Source organism: Mytilus trossulus, chromosome 4, assembly GCF_036588685.1.
Source record: "Mytilus trossulus isolate FHL-02 chromosome 4, PNRI_Mtr1.1.1.hap1, whole genome shotgun sequence".
In the NCBI taxonomy this organism is placed as follows: Eukaryota; Metazoa; Mollusca; class Bivalvia; order Mytilida; family Mytilidae; genus Mytilus; species Mytilus trossulus.
The window spans coordinates 83,637,915-83,656,640 of NC_086376.1; the positions used below are offsets into that span (position 1 = coordinate 83,637,915).

An 18,726-nucleotide genomic window follows, 5' to 3' on the forward strand; every position below is an offset into this window, starting at 1 on the left:
AATTTAGGGAACACTTGATCAAAAGGTTGAAACAATACCAAACAATGTGTTTTGTTTTGTTTTAAATGTTATAACAACTTAATTGGGCATTATTGTTCCTTTTAAAATTGTTATACGATGATGACTGCTGTTCCCATATTTTGACTATTTTATTTATTGTGTATGTTTAGTAAACGCATCATTTTAAATATAACGGAATTTGATAAGACTGTCATCAAAGTGAGAGTGTTAGCACTATAGAACCAGGTTTAATCCACCATTTTCTACATTCGAAAATGCCTGTACCAAGTCAGGAATATGACAGTTCTTGTCCATTCGTTTTTGATGCGTTTTGTATTTTAATTTTGCCATGTCATTATAGACTTTCCGAAATGATTTTCCTCTAAGTTCAGTATTTTTGTGATTTTACTTTTCATTTAATGGTTTCCAACCTTTAGAATAAACGTCTTTAACCAAACCTCCCTAAGCCAAATTGGTAACATTACTATAGGTGGAAGTGTAGTATTTCCTGGCACATATGGAATAATGATAACCTTTTGTAGAATGTTAACAACTTTCTAACACTGACCCAGAACCTACATACACAGTTAACTGAAGTATTCTTACTACAGAACTCAGAAATAAATGTGAATATGTATATGTGTTTTGCTATCTTTTTAAACCTAAGGCCACTAGCACTTTCATGTCTTTTATCATGTAGGTATTACAAAACATTGAAAAATTCTCAAAAAAGCATTTCGCTCGAATGAAATAATATCATGTTTTTCTACACATGATTCATACGGCAACTTTGGAAATATGTTCAGTAGATGTTTTTTTTTGTCGAATCACAGTTTTCAGATACATTAATTTAAGTAGGGTACAAAAAGCAAATTAGTCCCTAGAAAGTAAATACTTCTGTTCCACCTTTAACCAGACCCGGAAACAGGTTGGGGACAACCAACCAAATGGGGAGCTATTCCTCAAATGAGTAGCAATCCCTCATAGGGAAATCATTTGTTAGTGCTTTAAAACAAAATTTTCTAAACTGAGTCTTTTTACTTAACATATTCATGAAAAATGCAGTCATTTTTCAAAAGATGAATAGCCCTATCTTGATTTACTTAGAAGTTACAAGTCTAAGGAAACTTCGAAATGTTGACAATGTTCAATGCATAATGGAAATATAGTTCTTCGGAAGAAATGGTGACATTTTAAGTAAAAAGACCCATTGAAAGAAAATTTTGTTTTAAACACTATCATATATATTGTTAGTCATTTGGAGAATAGTTCCCCATTCGGTGGGTTGTCCCCAACCTGCTAATAACTAGTTACCCAACGTCGTTAATGACAAAAATAAGGATAAAAACCGCGAAAATTGTGCAATATGTAGCTGTAATAACTTACAGTAAAAACATTTTTTAAATAGCCCTTTATAAAAATAACGATACATGGTAAGATTACACATACATGTATACTGGTCAACAAAAGTCAAAATGACGTAAATGTTTATTTATTTTTGTTTGAACAGGCAAATACTATGTGTCTTCTTTTTATCGATTTGCTATCTAGACGCAAGGTTATCAATTAGACTTTTCGTTGTGGTGAATACTTTCCTTTTCAATACTCTATGTACAAATTTATTCACTTTTTGTCCCCATTTATGTGTTGTTCAATGTTTATTATATTATTCAGTACAGGTAGTACGAAAACATACCTGTGTAGTATAGAAATTATAAATGCATATTGAAATACATAACTATTAGTTCATCTTACCATATAAAATATAATAATACGGAAGTGAAACATGATCAAGTCGTCACTGAACCTCAAAGTATCTATTTCTGCTAGCTCTTCTTCCGAAATTCACATCTTCAAAATAAAAAGTCAAGGTCGAGCTAAAAACCTAATAAGACAAACTTTATTCCCATACAAGCATGATACACTTCTAGATAAAACTGTTTAAGTCTCTTATCATAAATTTACCTAAGAAAATCAATAAAATATGACCTCATATAGAATTAATGATTTTTTCACTTTCGCGGCAAGGAAACTGGAAAACCACGAAAAAAGTCACAATTCCGCCTTCTTTCACTTATTTATAGTTGAAGCAAATCTAGGGTGTCTGTTGATGTCTATATTTTTGTACTAAAAAACGTTAAGCATTGCACAAGATAGTGTTTTTGCAGTGTTCATTACAATGCTCAATAAAAGTTCCCCAATGTACAACCGCCTATATGAGAAAAAAAAACTGTAATTGACTTTCAGCACAAGATCATGCTTACAGTATAGATGAGAAATCTTTGATTACGGTGGTACCCAACACTGGTTATATAGCAGTTTGACAAACACTTATTTTGATCATTGAGAAGCTTAATATTCATATAGCAAAACGTTTAGCTGCTTTTACAGAGTTGTCTCCCTGTAGTGTTAGGTACCACCTTTATAGCATAAAATATTTCCTACATCTTTTTATGTCTTGAATACAGTACATAATTATTGTGGTAGTTAAATGCCTTTGCAATATTAATTTTTATTGTACGTTCTTTAATTCTAATTTACCTTTTCTTAACCCACTGATGCACTAATGGAGATTAAAATGCTAAAAGTAAAAAGTTCAACCCTATAAACACATTTTTGAATTATACAGTGCTTTCTTGACTGCCTTTTTTTTTTTTTTTTTTTTTTATCTTTTGGCATATAATTGAATGTTGACCATGTCTTTCTTACATTTCTGTTCTTTTTGTGGTATGTGAATAAAAATAATTTTAGAGAGTTCTCTCGCAAATTTTTATAGTTTTTTTTTTTTTAATTAATTTTTAAATGTCCCAGTCCCAGAATCTTACAGTTTGAAAATCTTCCAAAAACTCATTAACAGACCGTGCTTTCTTGACTGCCTGTTTGTCTGTTATTTTTTTGTCATAGTATTGAATGTTAACCAAGTCTTTTTTCAAACTGATGCCATTGTAGTGGTATGTGAATAGAAAGTAAACTTTAATAGAGAGTTGAACTTCTCTCGCAAAGTTTTTACAAGATTGTATGGAGCCTTGAAGTTATTTAATCTTCAAAAAACTCAAATTTTGTAGAATATTTTCTTTGTTTGTATCTGGTATTTAATATTACTAACATTATTAATGTTTAAAACTTTCTGATACCATATGCTCAATATGAAGACACGACTGGCACATGTTATAGTTTGTGCAAATAAACTCATCACAGATACCAGGACCAAATTTAGCATATACGCCAGACGCGCGTTTCGTCTACAAAAGACTCATCAGTGACGCTCGAATCCAAAAAAGTTAAAAGGCCAAATAAAGTACGAAGTTGAAGAGCATTGAAGACCAAATTTCCTAAAAGTTTTTCCAAATACAGCTTAGGTAATAAATGCCATCCACTTTGCAAAATGTTCAAGCGAACTATGCGTCATTATTGAAAGATTGCCATGAATTGCTTTATTTTCTTTGAAAAACTTGCTAACATATTAATGCTAATGTACATTTGTATTTCATTTAAAAGTACTTAAAAAACTAGCTTAAATTCTATCTTTGTTTGTTGAAAATGCATACTCTACTAATTTCCTGGAAACAAGTACAATCCAGACATTGTTACAAAATTCAGGCGAATCTAATGTCGTTCTTAGAAAAAGTAAAAGATTTTCCGTAAACATTTCTGAGCTCGATGTGGTTTTCATTCCAAACTCATAGCCACACCACTTATTAGGATCATAGTGTGTACTTTGCCATATTCATAACATATATATTTGACACGTAGATAATTATTAATCTCACAATTAATCACAAAACATTTGCTTCATTAACACTACAAAATGAAACTATCGCAATGCGAGCAGCAAATTTGGGAGAAGTATTATGAGCCATTAGAAGGTTTGAAATGTTCCTGTCCTCCATTCGACATCTGTTTTGTAATTTTACAGGAATGTCGATGGCAAATATGGTTCTTTACAACAAATTTACTGTGTAATTACGTTCGAGCTCGAGGTTACCAAAGCAACGATGCGATTCAATAGACAATATACTATAAACAGAACCTAGCAACTTAGAATTAAAACAGAAAATCAAAACACGCATGAAATGGATGTTATAATAGTTATCAAAGGTACCAGGATTATAATTTAGTACGCCAGACGTGCGTTTCGTCTACATAAGACTCATCAGTGACGCTCATATAAAATAGTTATAAACCAAACAAATACAAAGTTGAAGAGCATTGGGGATCCAAAATTCCAAAAAGTTGTGCCAAATACGGATAAGGTAATATATGCCTGTGATACGAAAATCCTTAGTTTTTCGAAAAATTCAAAGCTTTGTAAACAGGAAATTTATAAAAATGACCACATAATTGATATTCATGTCAACACCGAAGTGCTCACTACTGGGCTTGTGATACCCTCGGGGATGAAACGTCCACCAGCAGGCATCCACCCAGTGGTGTAAACAGTAACAAAAAAGGAACAAAACATGTGAACGAACAAGTTATAAATCTTACCTAGCTGCTTGTCCTATACTAACATACATACACACGTGCATAGATTTGATAAAATTATGTCTTCAATGGTTATAATATAAATAAGATGTGGTTAACATGTCAATGAGACAATTCTCCATCTAAGTCACAATGGGTAAAAAGTAATCAATTATAGGCCAAAGTACGGCCTTCAACACGGGACCATGGCTCACACAGACCAGTAAGCTATCAAGGTTGCCAAAATGACTAGACAAGTGTAAACTCATTCAAACGGGAAAACCAACGGTCTAATCTCTATAAAAACCTAAATGTATCGATCTTCTATTTGCAAATGTCTAAGACACGTCACAAGACGTAGTTATCGTTTAGCAACAATATCACTCGATATAGCACTGTGCAGCGAAATTGTTTTATAGGAGGGCGAAAAGGTTGACGAAATACATATTTCATTTTAGCTTTGTTAGTCCTGGATACCTCTCTGCTCCGAAATTGTTTATGTTATCAAATTTCAATAACTATTTTATACTTAATATAAAATAAATAAAGAAGGATGAACTTTAACAACGGAATACACATTTGCTTTGAAGCGAACATCAAACGAAAAAATATAATCTGGCAAAGACATGACAATTGATATGATGTTGATAAAAGGAAAAACTTCCATCAATTTCAAAAAGTACAAAAATTCAATACATTTTTTATTAAAACAAAACATTTAAAAAAATCATATAAATATCAAATATACAAAATATAATGGCTTTCTATTACAACTCTAAATCATTCTTAAATTAACTTAAATTAAATATAAATGCTGTTTTGGTAAAGAATATGGGTTGTTAACCCTCACAATCACAATGTATATTAACATATATATAAAATTTAACTGGAATCCTGATGAAATATTCTCGATATTGCAAGCTTCAAATCAAATATATATTCGAACCGGAAGTCCGCTTACTGTATTGAGAATATTGTGTCAGGATCCCATTCTACATATAAAAATAGGAATATTAACAAATCACAATGCTTATAAACCTTATTAACAAATATTTAACTGCATATAGTTTTGAACATGTCCAATACTGTATAAGGTAAGTCGTTATAGCTTTCCGAATGGAACAAACATTGACTAGATGTGCAGAGTCTTTCGGCTTCTTCCTTGCTTATATATTCACCAATCGACATCACAAAAACGTCACTTTTAAAAGCAGTGCGCATGGCTTCCTTGGATGCAGTTCCAATAAAATTTAAACTGTCATCAACAAATATAATGGCAATGGACCTATGAGAACTTGTTTTATGATGTGATTTCTGGTGTTTTATTCGGAACTTACGTAAAAGATGACTTAAACCATCGGACGTTTTTGCGTTCAACGAGTTTATTAATTCTGATTTTAGTTTGTAATCAGAGAATAATATATTACTTTGTTTTGAACAGGTTTTAGATAAAACACCCATTTTTACATTGTTTTTGTTGAAATCCACTGTCTTAACTACTCCACTGATGCTTTTTCGAATAATTTTCGATCTGTACAGGCCAACTGCGCTAGAATCGTAAATAAAAGTTACGTCCGTTGATTCTGGAAATGAACAAACTGTAAAAGAAAATAAAGTCATTCATATATAATATCAAATCATTAAAAGCATGTCACTAATTTGTTTAATTTAAATCATGCAGATTATATTATAACTTGCAATGGCAAATACTTTGATATATTTGTGCTTACACTTAAAAAAGTTGGATGTGTATAAAGCCACTTTTCATTATCAATTGTACAATTATTGTGTTTCATTGTTAAAATACTCTGTACTACAAAAACTGTACCTCTAAGAAATGTCCATGACATTCAGATAAGTATGGAGGAAAAATGCATTATTGGTGGAAATAAAATAAAACTGTCATCAAGTCAAAAAGTTTACTTGGTAGACTATGGCTTATTTGTTAGTTGTATATATTTTTCAGCTTTGAAATATTTTTCAGTAACTGGGATAACTCTAAAATCGGAATTTTGTGTCTTTTTGTTTTTATTTCGTTTTTTTTTTGTATTTAGCACCCAACTGATGAGTCAACCTCTTATCTATATCACTGTCAAAGATTAAAGGAAGGTTGAACGCTCACAAAAATGTATTACTCCGCCACAATCTCTATACTCTTCTGAACTTAATTGGGTTTTTTTTGTTTGAACTTTCTTGATGAATGTAGATCCAGAAAAAAACGCTTTGAACACGGCGTTATGGCTTACTACAAATTATGTGTTTAGGTCATTGTTGATGACGTATCACTGTATGTGTACATCACAGTTGTCTAATAAGCAGTTGTAGGACTTCCCCCTTCTTATTTTACTTTAAAAACATGATATAAATGTATATTGCCACTTACTGTATTTGTCTGTTTGTAGCCTCCAGTCTGCTTGGACTGAAAAGGAGAGAAAAAAATATTTAGATTAATTAATTGCCTTGTATAATTACTTATCTCAACTCCAGTGGATAGTTGTCTCATTAGCATTGTTACTACATCTCTAATTTTGTTTTAATATTGAAGGAAATGGATGTTGTAAGAAGTATACTCGTATTCTATTTCTATTATCTCTCTTTGCAGCGAGTATTGTGTAGTTGTTCAACACGCTTAAGATTTATTTTTGTTATGATTTTTTCTATTCCTCAAAAATGTAAAACTGCTTACTAATGGAGTTTTTCCAAATAATGTGTACAAAGAGGGAGTGCCTGCTCCAAAGGAATTCTAACTTGTAAAACATTTTTTTCTGGAAAGACAATAAAATATGAATAATGTCTAGAGTAAATGCAGAATTTTGATACCCAAAACCATTAAAAAAACAAGTATTGACTTAAAGTATTTTACATTGAACCTGTGTATGTTCTGCAAGTGTGGTAAACGATGTGTTTTTATTCCACAAGTCTTTTTTCAGCAGATATATCAAATACTTAATGAATTTCACAAACAAAACTTTTGGTTACCTTGACATGTATTCATCACGAGTCTTTCTTTTATAGTAGCTAGCGCATTATAATTTTTGACATGGAACATAAATTTATCTTTTGGTTCACTGGCTATTTCTTTCAGTTCTTCAAAATCAGATTGTTCTTCAATTCCTACTGACAGGATATGGATCCCATGTTTTTTGGCATCTGAAGCTGCAATTTTTGTTTCGCCTGGTTTCTTTGATTTTCCATCCGTAAAAATAAGTGCTACTCTAGCTGCTTCGGGTCTTTCACGACTTTCCGAAAATCCATATGAAGTCAGATACCGAAGGGCCTTTGCAGTGTCAGTCCCCCCGGTTAGCTGATTTAAACTCATAACCTTCTTTGTAATTTCTGAACGATTTAGATGGTTGTCCAGAGGTAACATTAAATGAACATCATCACTATATGAAATAACACCGATCCTTGTAGAAGATGGATCGAAGTGATCAACAACTTCAGTAATGAAATTTAAAACTTTTTTGAAATTTTCTGACCAGATGCTATTTGAATTGTCTAAAATGAAAAATAGGTCAACTGGTCTCTTTTTACATTCTGAAAGAGAAAATCATATACAATTTTTAATATTTATTTAGCAAAAATGTAAACTAAACAATGTTAAGGAAAATACGAATGCTGTGGGTTTTTTTTATTATTAAATTTAAAATATGTCTTTGAAGTAAGGTTATATAATCATATATATTTTACAACTATTGAAATATTGCAAGATTTTAATGCAAAATTGAAAGTTAGGCTAGCTTACTTTAAATTTGATATGTGCTTTATCATTAAATTTACAAATACATAAATACGAGTTAGAAATATCAAAGCATTATTTTGTTGTTACTACTTATGTTTTTTACTCTAACATTTCAGCTTACCGTCTATCGTATTAGCTTGATCATTCTGTACAGGGGGTGGTTCATCTGTAAAACAAATAACATCATGACATAAAGTTGACACTATCTAAACATACAAATATTTACTTGCTTTGATATTGTTTAAATTTACAAATATCATAAATCTTAATAAAAACAGCTTTGTAATGTGATTTTAAAAAGATCTGTGGTTTTTAAAAAAATCTGAAGTTCAATTTAAATAATAAATCATTTTTCTATACAAAAAGTAAAATATCTTACCGCTGCAAGTATGTTGACTTAGTGATTCGACAATAGTATCTAGTGCATCGAAATTGTCAACCTTGAATACTGAATCGTCACTGGCTATCAGTTGCAGTTCCCTGTCCTTTGGTTCGTTTCCAACACCAATGGCAATGATATGTATACCTGATAACTTTGCCAATCTAGCCTCGGTATCGGTTTTTGTTTGATTTTCTGAAATTCCATCTGTTATAACGACAATTAGTTTTTCAGCGAGTTCTCTGCTTCCAATTTTTTTCGTAAACATCTCAGTGCGCCCATAATGCAGTGCTCCTCCTGTGTTTGTACCCCCTCCAACATATGGAATTTCTAAAATAGCCGCCTTTAATTCCTTTTTGTTCAAAAAAGAATTTAGATGGAAGTTTGCATGAACCATGTGTGTAAATGTCAAAATTCCCACTTGAACCTCGTTTTCACTAATTTCAAAATGGTCTACAACGTTCGCCACAAATCTCAGTTGTTGTTGAAATTGATGTGGGTGCATACTAAAAGAAGAGTCAAGCATGAACACTATGTCCGTCATTTGTCTTCTACAAACCACAGCTGAAAAAAAATACAATACTTTATTATTCACAGCCTATTCAGCGGTTACACAATCAACTTATATATTTTCTATACAAAACATTTGAGTGTTAAAATAGTTTGTGATATCGTGCCAGTGATCAGAAATCTGTAATTTATTTGTTGTTTGTTGTTGTATCTTATATTTGTTTTCGTTCATTGTTTTGTACATTCATTAAATCGTTAGTTTTCTCGTTTGAATTGTTGAACATTTGTCAATTTGGTGCCGTTTACAGCTTGCTATGCGGTATAGGTTTGCCCACTGTTGAAGGTCGAAGGGTGACATAAAGTTGCAAATTTCTACTTTATTTAGTTTCTGATGAGGATTTGTCTCATTGGCATGCATGCTACATCTTCTTATTTACATATTATGACTTTTATTTGACATGTTTTGTGAAAAGTGCAATGATTGGACGAAAGTTTGTTCAGAAAATAGCCAGTAAACATCAATGTCTTGTAAATTACTAAACACGAATAACGTATACTTATCTTGTTTTATATATGTTCCTACTTAAAAAATATAATCAGTAAAAAACATTGTAGTCTAAAAAAGTCAAGTCTAAACAATCATATGTACTCTTTCAAATACTTGTACATGTCAAACTTAGACGCCTGAAATACAACTGGCTTAATACCTTCGTTTATTATTGATATTATTGACTTGATTAAGGCCATTGGTTGTCAATTTCATATTTCTGTTTTATCATAGTACTAGTATTTCCTATATAAACACCTCTTCCTTTACATCTCTGATATTTGCTCGCTTAATATCCCCCCTTCTATTTTATAGATGAAGATTGTTTTAAAAATGAAAACTTTAACAGTCATATATACTTAAAGGAAATAACATGCATAATTTGTCACTTTTACGAACATGACTAAATTATGAAATCAAACGAAGTCGTTAATAATATTTTAGCAGGTATAAAGTGGATGTGTGTTCCTGGAGTAATATTACAGTGAAACATTATCTACTGGTTCGTCAATTGTGGTTTTAATGTACAATTGGAAATCAGTGAAAGCTGGAACAAGCAGGTACTATGTTGTTTAACTTAAGGAGTTCTTTAAAAAAATATATACCAGGGTGATTAAGTCAAATACAACAAAATATGTGGATCTAGAGTTTCTTCGTTTAGAAAAAGGGTACGTAGGTATATATATATTTTTGTTTTACGTTGAGTACAATTATAAAAAGACTACCAACATGTTTGTTCCCGGAATCACTACAATAAGTCCCTTAAAAAACTTAGGGTTATCATTTTGAGGCATACGAAACGGGTAGGTAGGCCTACATGTTTAGGGAAACACTAAACACAACATTTTTAATATTGTGGCCTAGCTTTGTGGTTTAACAACCCTATATTTTTTTTTTCACTTTGTCATGACACTTGTTCTATTTTTGAAACAATGTAACCAATTTTCAACATACCTTTAATCCCTCGGAGGTGAAATATCTGCAAAAGAAATAAGGAGAAATTTACAATGTGGTTATCAATTAGATTAGAAATGAATCAATGGCCTACCAAGTGTTTTGTGGATAAACCCCAGGTAGTATTTTTGTTTAATTAAGCTGATAACAAGATGTTCTTGCGACGCCGATACCTCGATCGATAACAGTAACTAAGACTTAGGGTCACCCGATATAAATTTGGTTTTTAGTTTGAAGAATATTTCCTTCTTTTAATTTCCCTTTTACAAAATTGTGTTTCAGAAAATTTTAAATAGGTGCTCATTATATATACGGTTGTAATACATTAAAATAAACAGCGAAAAGGCCCTAGAAATCGCCAAACAAATGTAAACAATATTTTATAGCACACAACTTTAGCAATATTGTCTTACATCGTATCGTTCTGAATATTATGAAATATTTGCCACTGGAAGTTAATCAGACATAAATCGTTCAATCTTACAACGTATGATACACACTTAGTGTGCACATTCATCAAGTTCGCTTGAAAGCAAATGTTTTGGTATCCAAAAATAATGTGCATTAAAGGTTCATGAAGATCAAACAAAAATAGGGGCTGCATTGTACTACCTTAACTGACATGTATCAACTTTGTCTTAGGGGTTGCGTACTTTGTAATTGTTTCAGAACAATTTTATAATTAAAACACTAAAATCTCATTTAATGTGTACAATAAAATCTAACATAATAATATAAATAAAAAGATGCAAGATTCTATAGTCCATAAGTTATCAATTTTAGGGTCAAAAGCTTACATTGAAACGGCATTTTTTTTCATGAGTCATTTAAAAGCTTTCAGCAAGATGCATCATGTTCCCATGAAATGGCATGCAAAAATGCCTTTTAGTTTGGCATGACCAATGCAACTAGCCATTTGCAATATGGCATTTCAAGTTTACTGAGATGTGTGAAATTTGTACAACTGCGGAATGGCAAGGACCAATAAACTGCATACAGGTTAAAGTTCTACTCTACCAACGTGATTCTATATGTGTCTGAATAGTCATAAAATCTCAGAGCATAACATGTTTAAATACTGATTGATTTATCTGCAAAGCATTTTAAAATGGTTTGTGGTTATAATTTCTACTACAAGTAACACATATAAAATAATTGTTGCACAAAATTCAGTATATAATACATACATGTAAATCTCCAAATTTGAGTAATAAGATAAATTTCATTTAGAGACTTTGCTACAGTTACATTTTAATGAGCAATACATATCTATGCGAACAATTTATTTTTCATTTATCTAATTTATAAGGCAAAACAAATATCATCTTTTTTTTGTTTTGTGCTTGAAAAATGAGCACTTGAGACAAGTCTTTAAGTCTTTTCTTAAAACTTGTAATATTTACAAGCAGATAAATTAAAGTCACTGAACTTGTGGCTTTAACAGTTACACTTTTATTATCGAAGCTCGGTTAAATGACTTAAATATTTACTTACATGTAAATAAATAATTATATGCAATATTTTAGTAATGTATTCCATGTTAATGTGTTTGTCGCACATGTCTATTTGATAATAATCAACTACTGAATCGCTGTTTTATTTATAAACACACGTGGGGGCAGATAAATGTTTTACTCGAATGAACTAACCTATGTAATGACATAAGCGGCCTCTGGAGACATCAGCCGTCAGCGCTGACATCAAATTTCTACCGAATTAGGAAGTATTTAAGACACGTTGGTTTTTTTGTAATTGAAACGAGTTGGGAAGTGACTATCGAATTAATGAACAGGATTAATGTGTTTATGATACACAGGAATGTCAATTGTATGTTTTTTTTAGTAGTATGATATAATTCATGTAAGAAGTTTAACCTTTAATCTATTGAATTACTCAGGACAAATATTTACCTACCAGAAAAAAGTAAAAGTAGTATACAATTAAATAGGTTGTTTATATTCATGATTCATTTGTAAAATGATAATATTTTAAAATAAAGACATGAAAATGGCTTTACCCCATAATACCAATGACTGCAGGTAACTTCCAATTCCTTGTCGCAAAATAGTCACATCCTTCTGACAGACGTACGTTACATACTTTTGTTTTCAGTTACAATTAAAACCAATAAGCTTTTCTTCTTGTGCACCAACTTTTGTGAAGCGCAAAATCGCCCCGACTCAAGATTACATATTAAACTAATTAACGTGACTGATTGATGTTGCTGAAAGTCCAGTTACTAATATTACATGCATTTTTAGTACGAGAACAAATCGACAATACATACAATATGTATAGGTCCTGTAATAAAGAACGTCAGGAAAACAAGGTCTTGGAATTTTTGGCTGTCCCTTCAAAATGAGGGTATACTTGATAAGAACATAATTGTTTGCCATACAAAAGGACACCTACGAACAACTCAAAAGCGTTTTGGCAAGGGTTCTTAACATTCAGAGACTCAGAGCGTGGTACTTTCTCTACACGAGGCATCAGCTTTTTAAACGGGTCTGTTCTGACCGGGCGTGACTGCGTTCATATACCGCCAAACATACGGCCAATTTTGGAAAGGGATTTACTGTCGGTCGAAAGTAGACTAATGTTACCATATTTTTTTTTCACAGTCACATACCTTTGGTGATGAAATTTAAAAGAGAACATCAATCATCTGCCATAAACTACAACTTCTTCATAGAAACTCAAAAAGATTTCAACAATGACAACTTTTAACCAGATTCTTTAACATACTAGTTTATAAGCAGTTATACCCTTTCCCATTCTTTTTCAATTTAGATCTCATGAAAAAAAAGAGAAAGTTTGACGCACAATAAAATTTAGTTCGGTGACATTTGTCCTTTTTTTAAATATTCGAAGCTATATAGAAATCAGTAAAAACAGGTCATAAAGGAATGCATTCGGGCATCTTGGCCACTCTTTCGATTTGATTAATTGCTTTAACTGAGATCTAAGTATTGTTACCTTACAACATGTCACCGAAGTCAAAGGGGTTGTGGAAATTTTTCTTCAATAAAAGAAGTTATATTATGTTTGTCCTTATTATTTTGTCTTTACATACCGTGTTCCGTGATTTCTTCATTTCATCTGATTAGTACATTAGGTAACTTAGAATGGTGTAGTCTTTTTGCAATGGTAACATATTTTCGTTTATGCTGAGTTAAGTTATTATTCTATCAAAAGTACTAAAACAAAGCACTGAGAATACCCTTCACTTTATGAAATTTAATTGTAAATCATTTTAAAGTCAATAATGTAATTGTTTATGTTTGCGTGTGATCTCAATTTTATAAGGTAAAGTGTATTTGTTTGCGTGTGATCTCAATTTTCGCTATTATCTGAATGTGATGACGAAAAAAATCAAACAAAACTACGTCAGAAGTAACGTATACCGCGATTGTTTGTTAATAGATTAAAATATCTATAGAAATAGTTTACACAATGTAATGTGTTAGGGTTAAACTGCACTTATGGTAAGATATACGAGTGCAATAACACGACTTAATGCATTTGAGCAAATTTGAGTAAAACCATATAGTACTTGTTTCACAGCACCCGCTTACCTTCTATCAAGATTTACTATGGAAAACCAAAATTCAGCCATCAAATAGATTATAACAAGATTAAGACAACTTGTTTTACTAAATTCCAAATTTGCATTACCTCTGCAAGTTTGTTACAATTGTTTTTGAATTATTTGCATTTTTATATATAACGTTATAGGGGATTCAAACTTATGTATACCGGTCAGTCACTTTTTAGGTGATAATCTAATAAGCATTGATTGATTCCTTTGGTAATGGTCGTGGTCCCTTTTCAATTGTTATTGTTCTTCTGATTGAAATATAATGAAGTAGGAACAGTGATTACTGTTCAAATGATGGAACTATTGTAATCTAATAACTCAATTCAATTCAATTCTTTATTACTTTAAGCACATTATGCTTATCAGTGCAATAAATACAAATACATTTTTATAACACCACATGACATAATACATCAGAGAAGCAAATACATATCAAGTATTGACCAATAACAGTTTGGTCCTATGATTAAATGCATTAAACAGGAATTTACACAAATTACGCAAATCTTTTACATTTTCAGTGCTGAGAAGTTGCACTAATTTGAACGACGATGGACGTCTATAATAATAAGGTTTAATAAACTGTCTCCTTAAGTCTCTATAACATTCACATTGTAAAACAAAATGGAATTCATCTTCAGTAATATTCAAAGTACAAAGAGTACACTTTCTATATAGCCTGTTAACTCCATGATAACGACCTACTTCAACAAACAAATTATGAGATGACAATCTAAGGCGAGTTAAATACACTCTAAAATTCATATGTTTAGTTAGATAATTCTGTAAACATACATTATTGACAATATATTTATATAAATAACACTTAGATGAAACGTTCAGTTGATCATTCAAAGTCTGTTTTGCTTGATCATATATCCTTGTTTTTACAAATAATAATAAATTTGTATCAATAATCAAATTGTCTTGGTTATGCCAGATCTCATTCAAACCTAACTTAAATAATAATTGTTGTAGTTGATATATCCAACTGCTTCTAATATTACAGAAATTGTACAGTTGTTCCCTGTAGCAGTTTTTAAGAATACAGTTGCTTGTGGATAACAATTTTAACCAGTACTTCACTATTTTGTACATTCTAAAATATATCAAAGGATATCTACCCAATTCAAAATAAACCATAACATTTGTTGTACATTGTTTAACACCTAATATGTTTTTGCAAAAATCAAGTTGTATTTTTTCAATATTTGGAGCTTTATGGAAGCCCCAAATTTCACAACCATAACATAAAATACTGTTAATGTAAGTATCAAATAAATTCAAATATGTAAAAACATTCAAATACAATGACGAAACCTTCGACTTTAAACCAAAAACAGCTTTTCTACTTTGCTCAGCTAAATGTTTTTGAGCTTTAACAAATTTACCGTTAAAATTTAACAGTACACCAAGGTAACAAAATTCATCCACTATGTCAATAGTATTGCCATCATAATACCAAATTTCTTCGTCTTTTACATAACCTCCGTTTCTAAATACCATAATTTTTGTTTTGGCAATATTTACAGTCAAACCCCATTTACAAGTATATAATAATAATGTGTCTAACATATCTTGCAAGCCAATAACTGAATCGGAAAATAAAATCATATCATCAGCATACATCAGTAGAAAAAATGACAAGTCTTGCACTTCATATGGTATATTACTATTACGTAGAAATTCCATTTCAAAGTCATTTACATATAACGAAAAAAGTATAGGAGAAAGAACTTCCCCTTGCATAAGACCAACTGAACTTGTAAACTGCTCAGAATAAAAACCATCAACTTTCACACATACTTTTACTGTAGAATACATTGATTTTAATACAGACAGTAATTTGCCTGTTATACCAACTCTTGACAGTTTCAACCATAAGTTAAGTCTGGTTACGGAGTCAAATGCCTGTTTGTAATCAACGAAACAGCAATATAAACGTTTTTTCTTGAAAAGTGCTTTCTGAACGAGTGTCAACAAAGAATAAATTGCATCAACAGTGCTGCTACCCGGGCGAAATCCAAATTGCGCATCTGTAATAATATCATTATTCTCAGACCATTTAATTAGTCTTGAATTTATAATAGATGTAAACAGTTTCGCTAAATTACTGACTAAACTGATTCCACGATAGTTTGCTGGATCGGACGAGTCGCCTTTTTTAAAAACAGGAATTAACACTGCGAGTGCCCAAGTTTTCGGAAAATGTCCTGATGCTAATATCTTATTGAATATTTCCTCTAGGAATGGTAGCAGAATATCCTTAAATTCAATGAATAACTCGTTAAACGTACCATCAATACCATGACTTTTACCACGTTTTAGGTTAGAGATACACTTCAAAATTTCATCTTGTGTAATAGTTTGATCAAGTTCATCATATGTTGTGTCGGAAACGGTCTCTGGAGTATCGACTGTCACATTAACACCATCATTTGTGACTAAATTTCTAAAATGTTCGAAGAAATCTGAAAGTGACACATCAGAAGTCTTGGCTCTCTTCTTTTGAAACAGTTTATAATATAACTCAAATTGTATTTGAAACAAAGTTAAAACTTTTATCAATTTGCTTTTAATTGATAACTATCAGGAGAAATGTCATGAAAAAAATGAGACTTTATTAAAAAATAACATGTCTAAATATATACAATATATACAATACATATCTTAAAATTTAAAATTCTTAGTCACTTTGGATTTTAGCCAAGAATTGTTATTTGAATATAAAAGAATCCATAAATTGCATTTCTACTGAATCAGAGGAAATTTTTGAATTTCATGATTCACTTTATTGATACAAAGAAGGTTATATGATAAAATTCCTTATTCTCGTTCAAAACCTTTGTTATTAAAAGTTATTATTTAAAGGTATCCTTACTTTTTACTTATTATATTGAAAGCCGTAGATTGGATGTCAAAGACACCTCCGATACATTCATGAGCAAACATTGTTTACCTCTAATTTAGTTTTTATGAATTATCTAAATTTATTTGGGATTTTCATACCAAAACATTGAATTCTGCCATTATACATATCCTGTTCTTTTTATCGATGGGACTAATTTTGGATCTCAATCAAGTTTTGACTTTGTGATTTAGCAATTTAAACAACCTTAAATGTATTGTGGCTAATTTCTTGTTTTCTTGCCTTGTAACTTTTTGTGGTTATTTCAGGAACATAAAAATTATTCTCATGTTATTTGTAGCTTTTTTGTTATAAAATCACTAAAAAAATTCGGAACAAATACTCGGAGATATTTAAAAATATTAAAGATCTCGATCCTAACAGAATAAGTGACATTTCTTAAAACATTATTGCAACTTTCTGTATGAATGTAACTGTAAATTTTGTATAAAAATACTAAATGCATGAAGCTTTTTTCTAGATAAAAGAAAGGCGTCGAAGATCTAATGACTCAAGAAGATCATCTGAACTGCATGATCACTATCATTTCAATAGTGTGGTTGTGAGCTACTCTCGGAACTTACTTTACTGGGATCTTTACTTTTCCGTTCGAAGGTCGGTTATTCTCACGGGTACTCCGATTCCCCCCAAAAGCACAAAATGGCCGCTAAGATAAATACATCCAAGATTTAGGTATCAGTCCGGAAATTCTTATCGTATTTGGGGTATAATTTCTTAAAAGGGGGACGAAAGATACCAGAGGGACAGTCAAACTCATAAATCGAAAATAAACTGACAACGCCATGGCTAAAAATGAAAAGGACAAACAGACAAACAATAGTACACATGACACAACATAGAAAACTAAAGAATAAACAACACAAACTCCACCAAAATCTTTGGTGATCTCAGTTGCTCTGAAAAGGTAAGTAGATCCTACTCCACATGTGGCACCGGTCGTGTTGCTTATGAGATAACAAAACCAGTAAATTATAGTATAATTCGGTAGGTTACATTTATGAAAGGGAAGGAGATTGCAGTTATGACGTAAGGAACGTATCCAATATCATTTGTGAAACGGTTATTCAATAACGGTCAACAACTCGTGATGGCGTCCGTAAAATTTACGAAGAGATGATTTCAACTTCACCATTTGGAACTCTTGATTTAATAGCTTCCCTTGTGAGCAACAACCCTCTATCAAGAAAACATGATAGGAAATGCAAGTACGGGAATATCGTATCAATTGGGAGATATAGACAACGTATGCCGGTGCTGCTGGTATGATGCTACTTAGAAGTGGAAAGTTCACAATTGGGAAGCTGAAATCATCTCTTTTGTCGTAAAGTTTTATTTTCAATCGACCCTCATTGTCAATTTCTAGATGTAAGTCAAGATATGAGTCCGACTTAACTGTATCTGTTGTGCCATTTATCTCTAGTTCAATGGGATAGATGCGGTCGACATAGTCACCAAACTATAAACTGCAACAGAAAGCATTTTCGTTTCAGACATAATACAAATACTTTTTAATTTTCTAGGTGGTCTTTGATTCAATGTATCTGTTTCGATTCATGTGAGTGAAAGAAGATAGGGGTTTTGCCCTTTTACTGCAATAAAAGTG

General features: G+C 31.4%; 1 protein-coding gene across 1 annotated transcript; it reads right to left on the minus strand.

Moving 5' to 3' along the window:
* Window positions 1-5,202: 5,202 nt before the first annotated feature.
* On the minus strand, window positions 5,203-12,207 carry LOC134716157 (cartilage matrix protein-like). The gene is made up of 7 exons (XM_063578952.1): window positions 12,091-12,207; window positions 10,597-10,621; window positions 8,586-9,149; window positions 8,328-8,372; window positions 7,444-8,001; window positions 6,848-6,883; window positions 5,203-6,062 (listed from the first exon to the last, which is right to left on the minus strand). Exons 1-7 carry the CDS (start codon window positions 12,154-12,156, stop codon window positions 5,518-5,520), a joined length of 1,839 nt encoding a protein of 612 aa, XP_063435022.1. The 5' UTR covers window positions 12,157-12,207; the 3' UTR covers window positions 5,203-5,517.
* Between the last annotated feature and the right edge of the window lie 6,519 nt (window positions 12,208-18,726).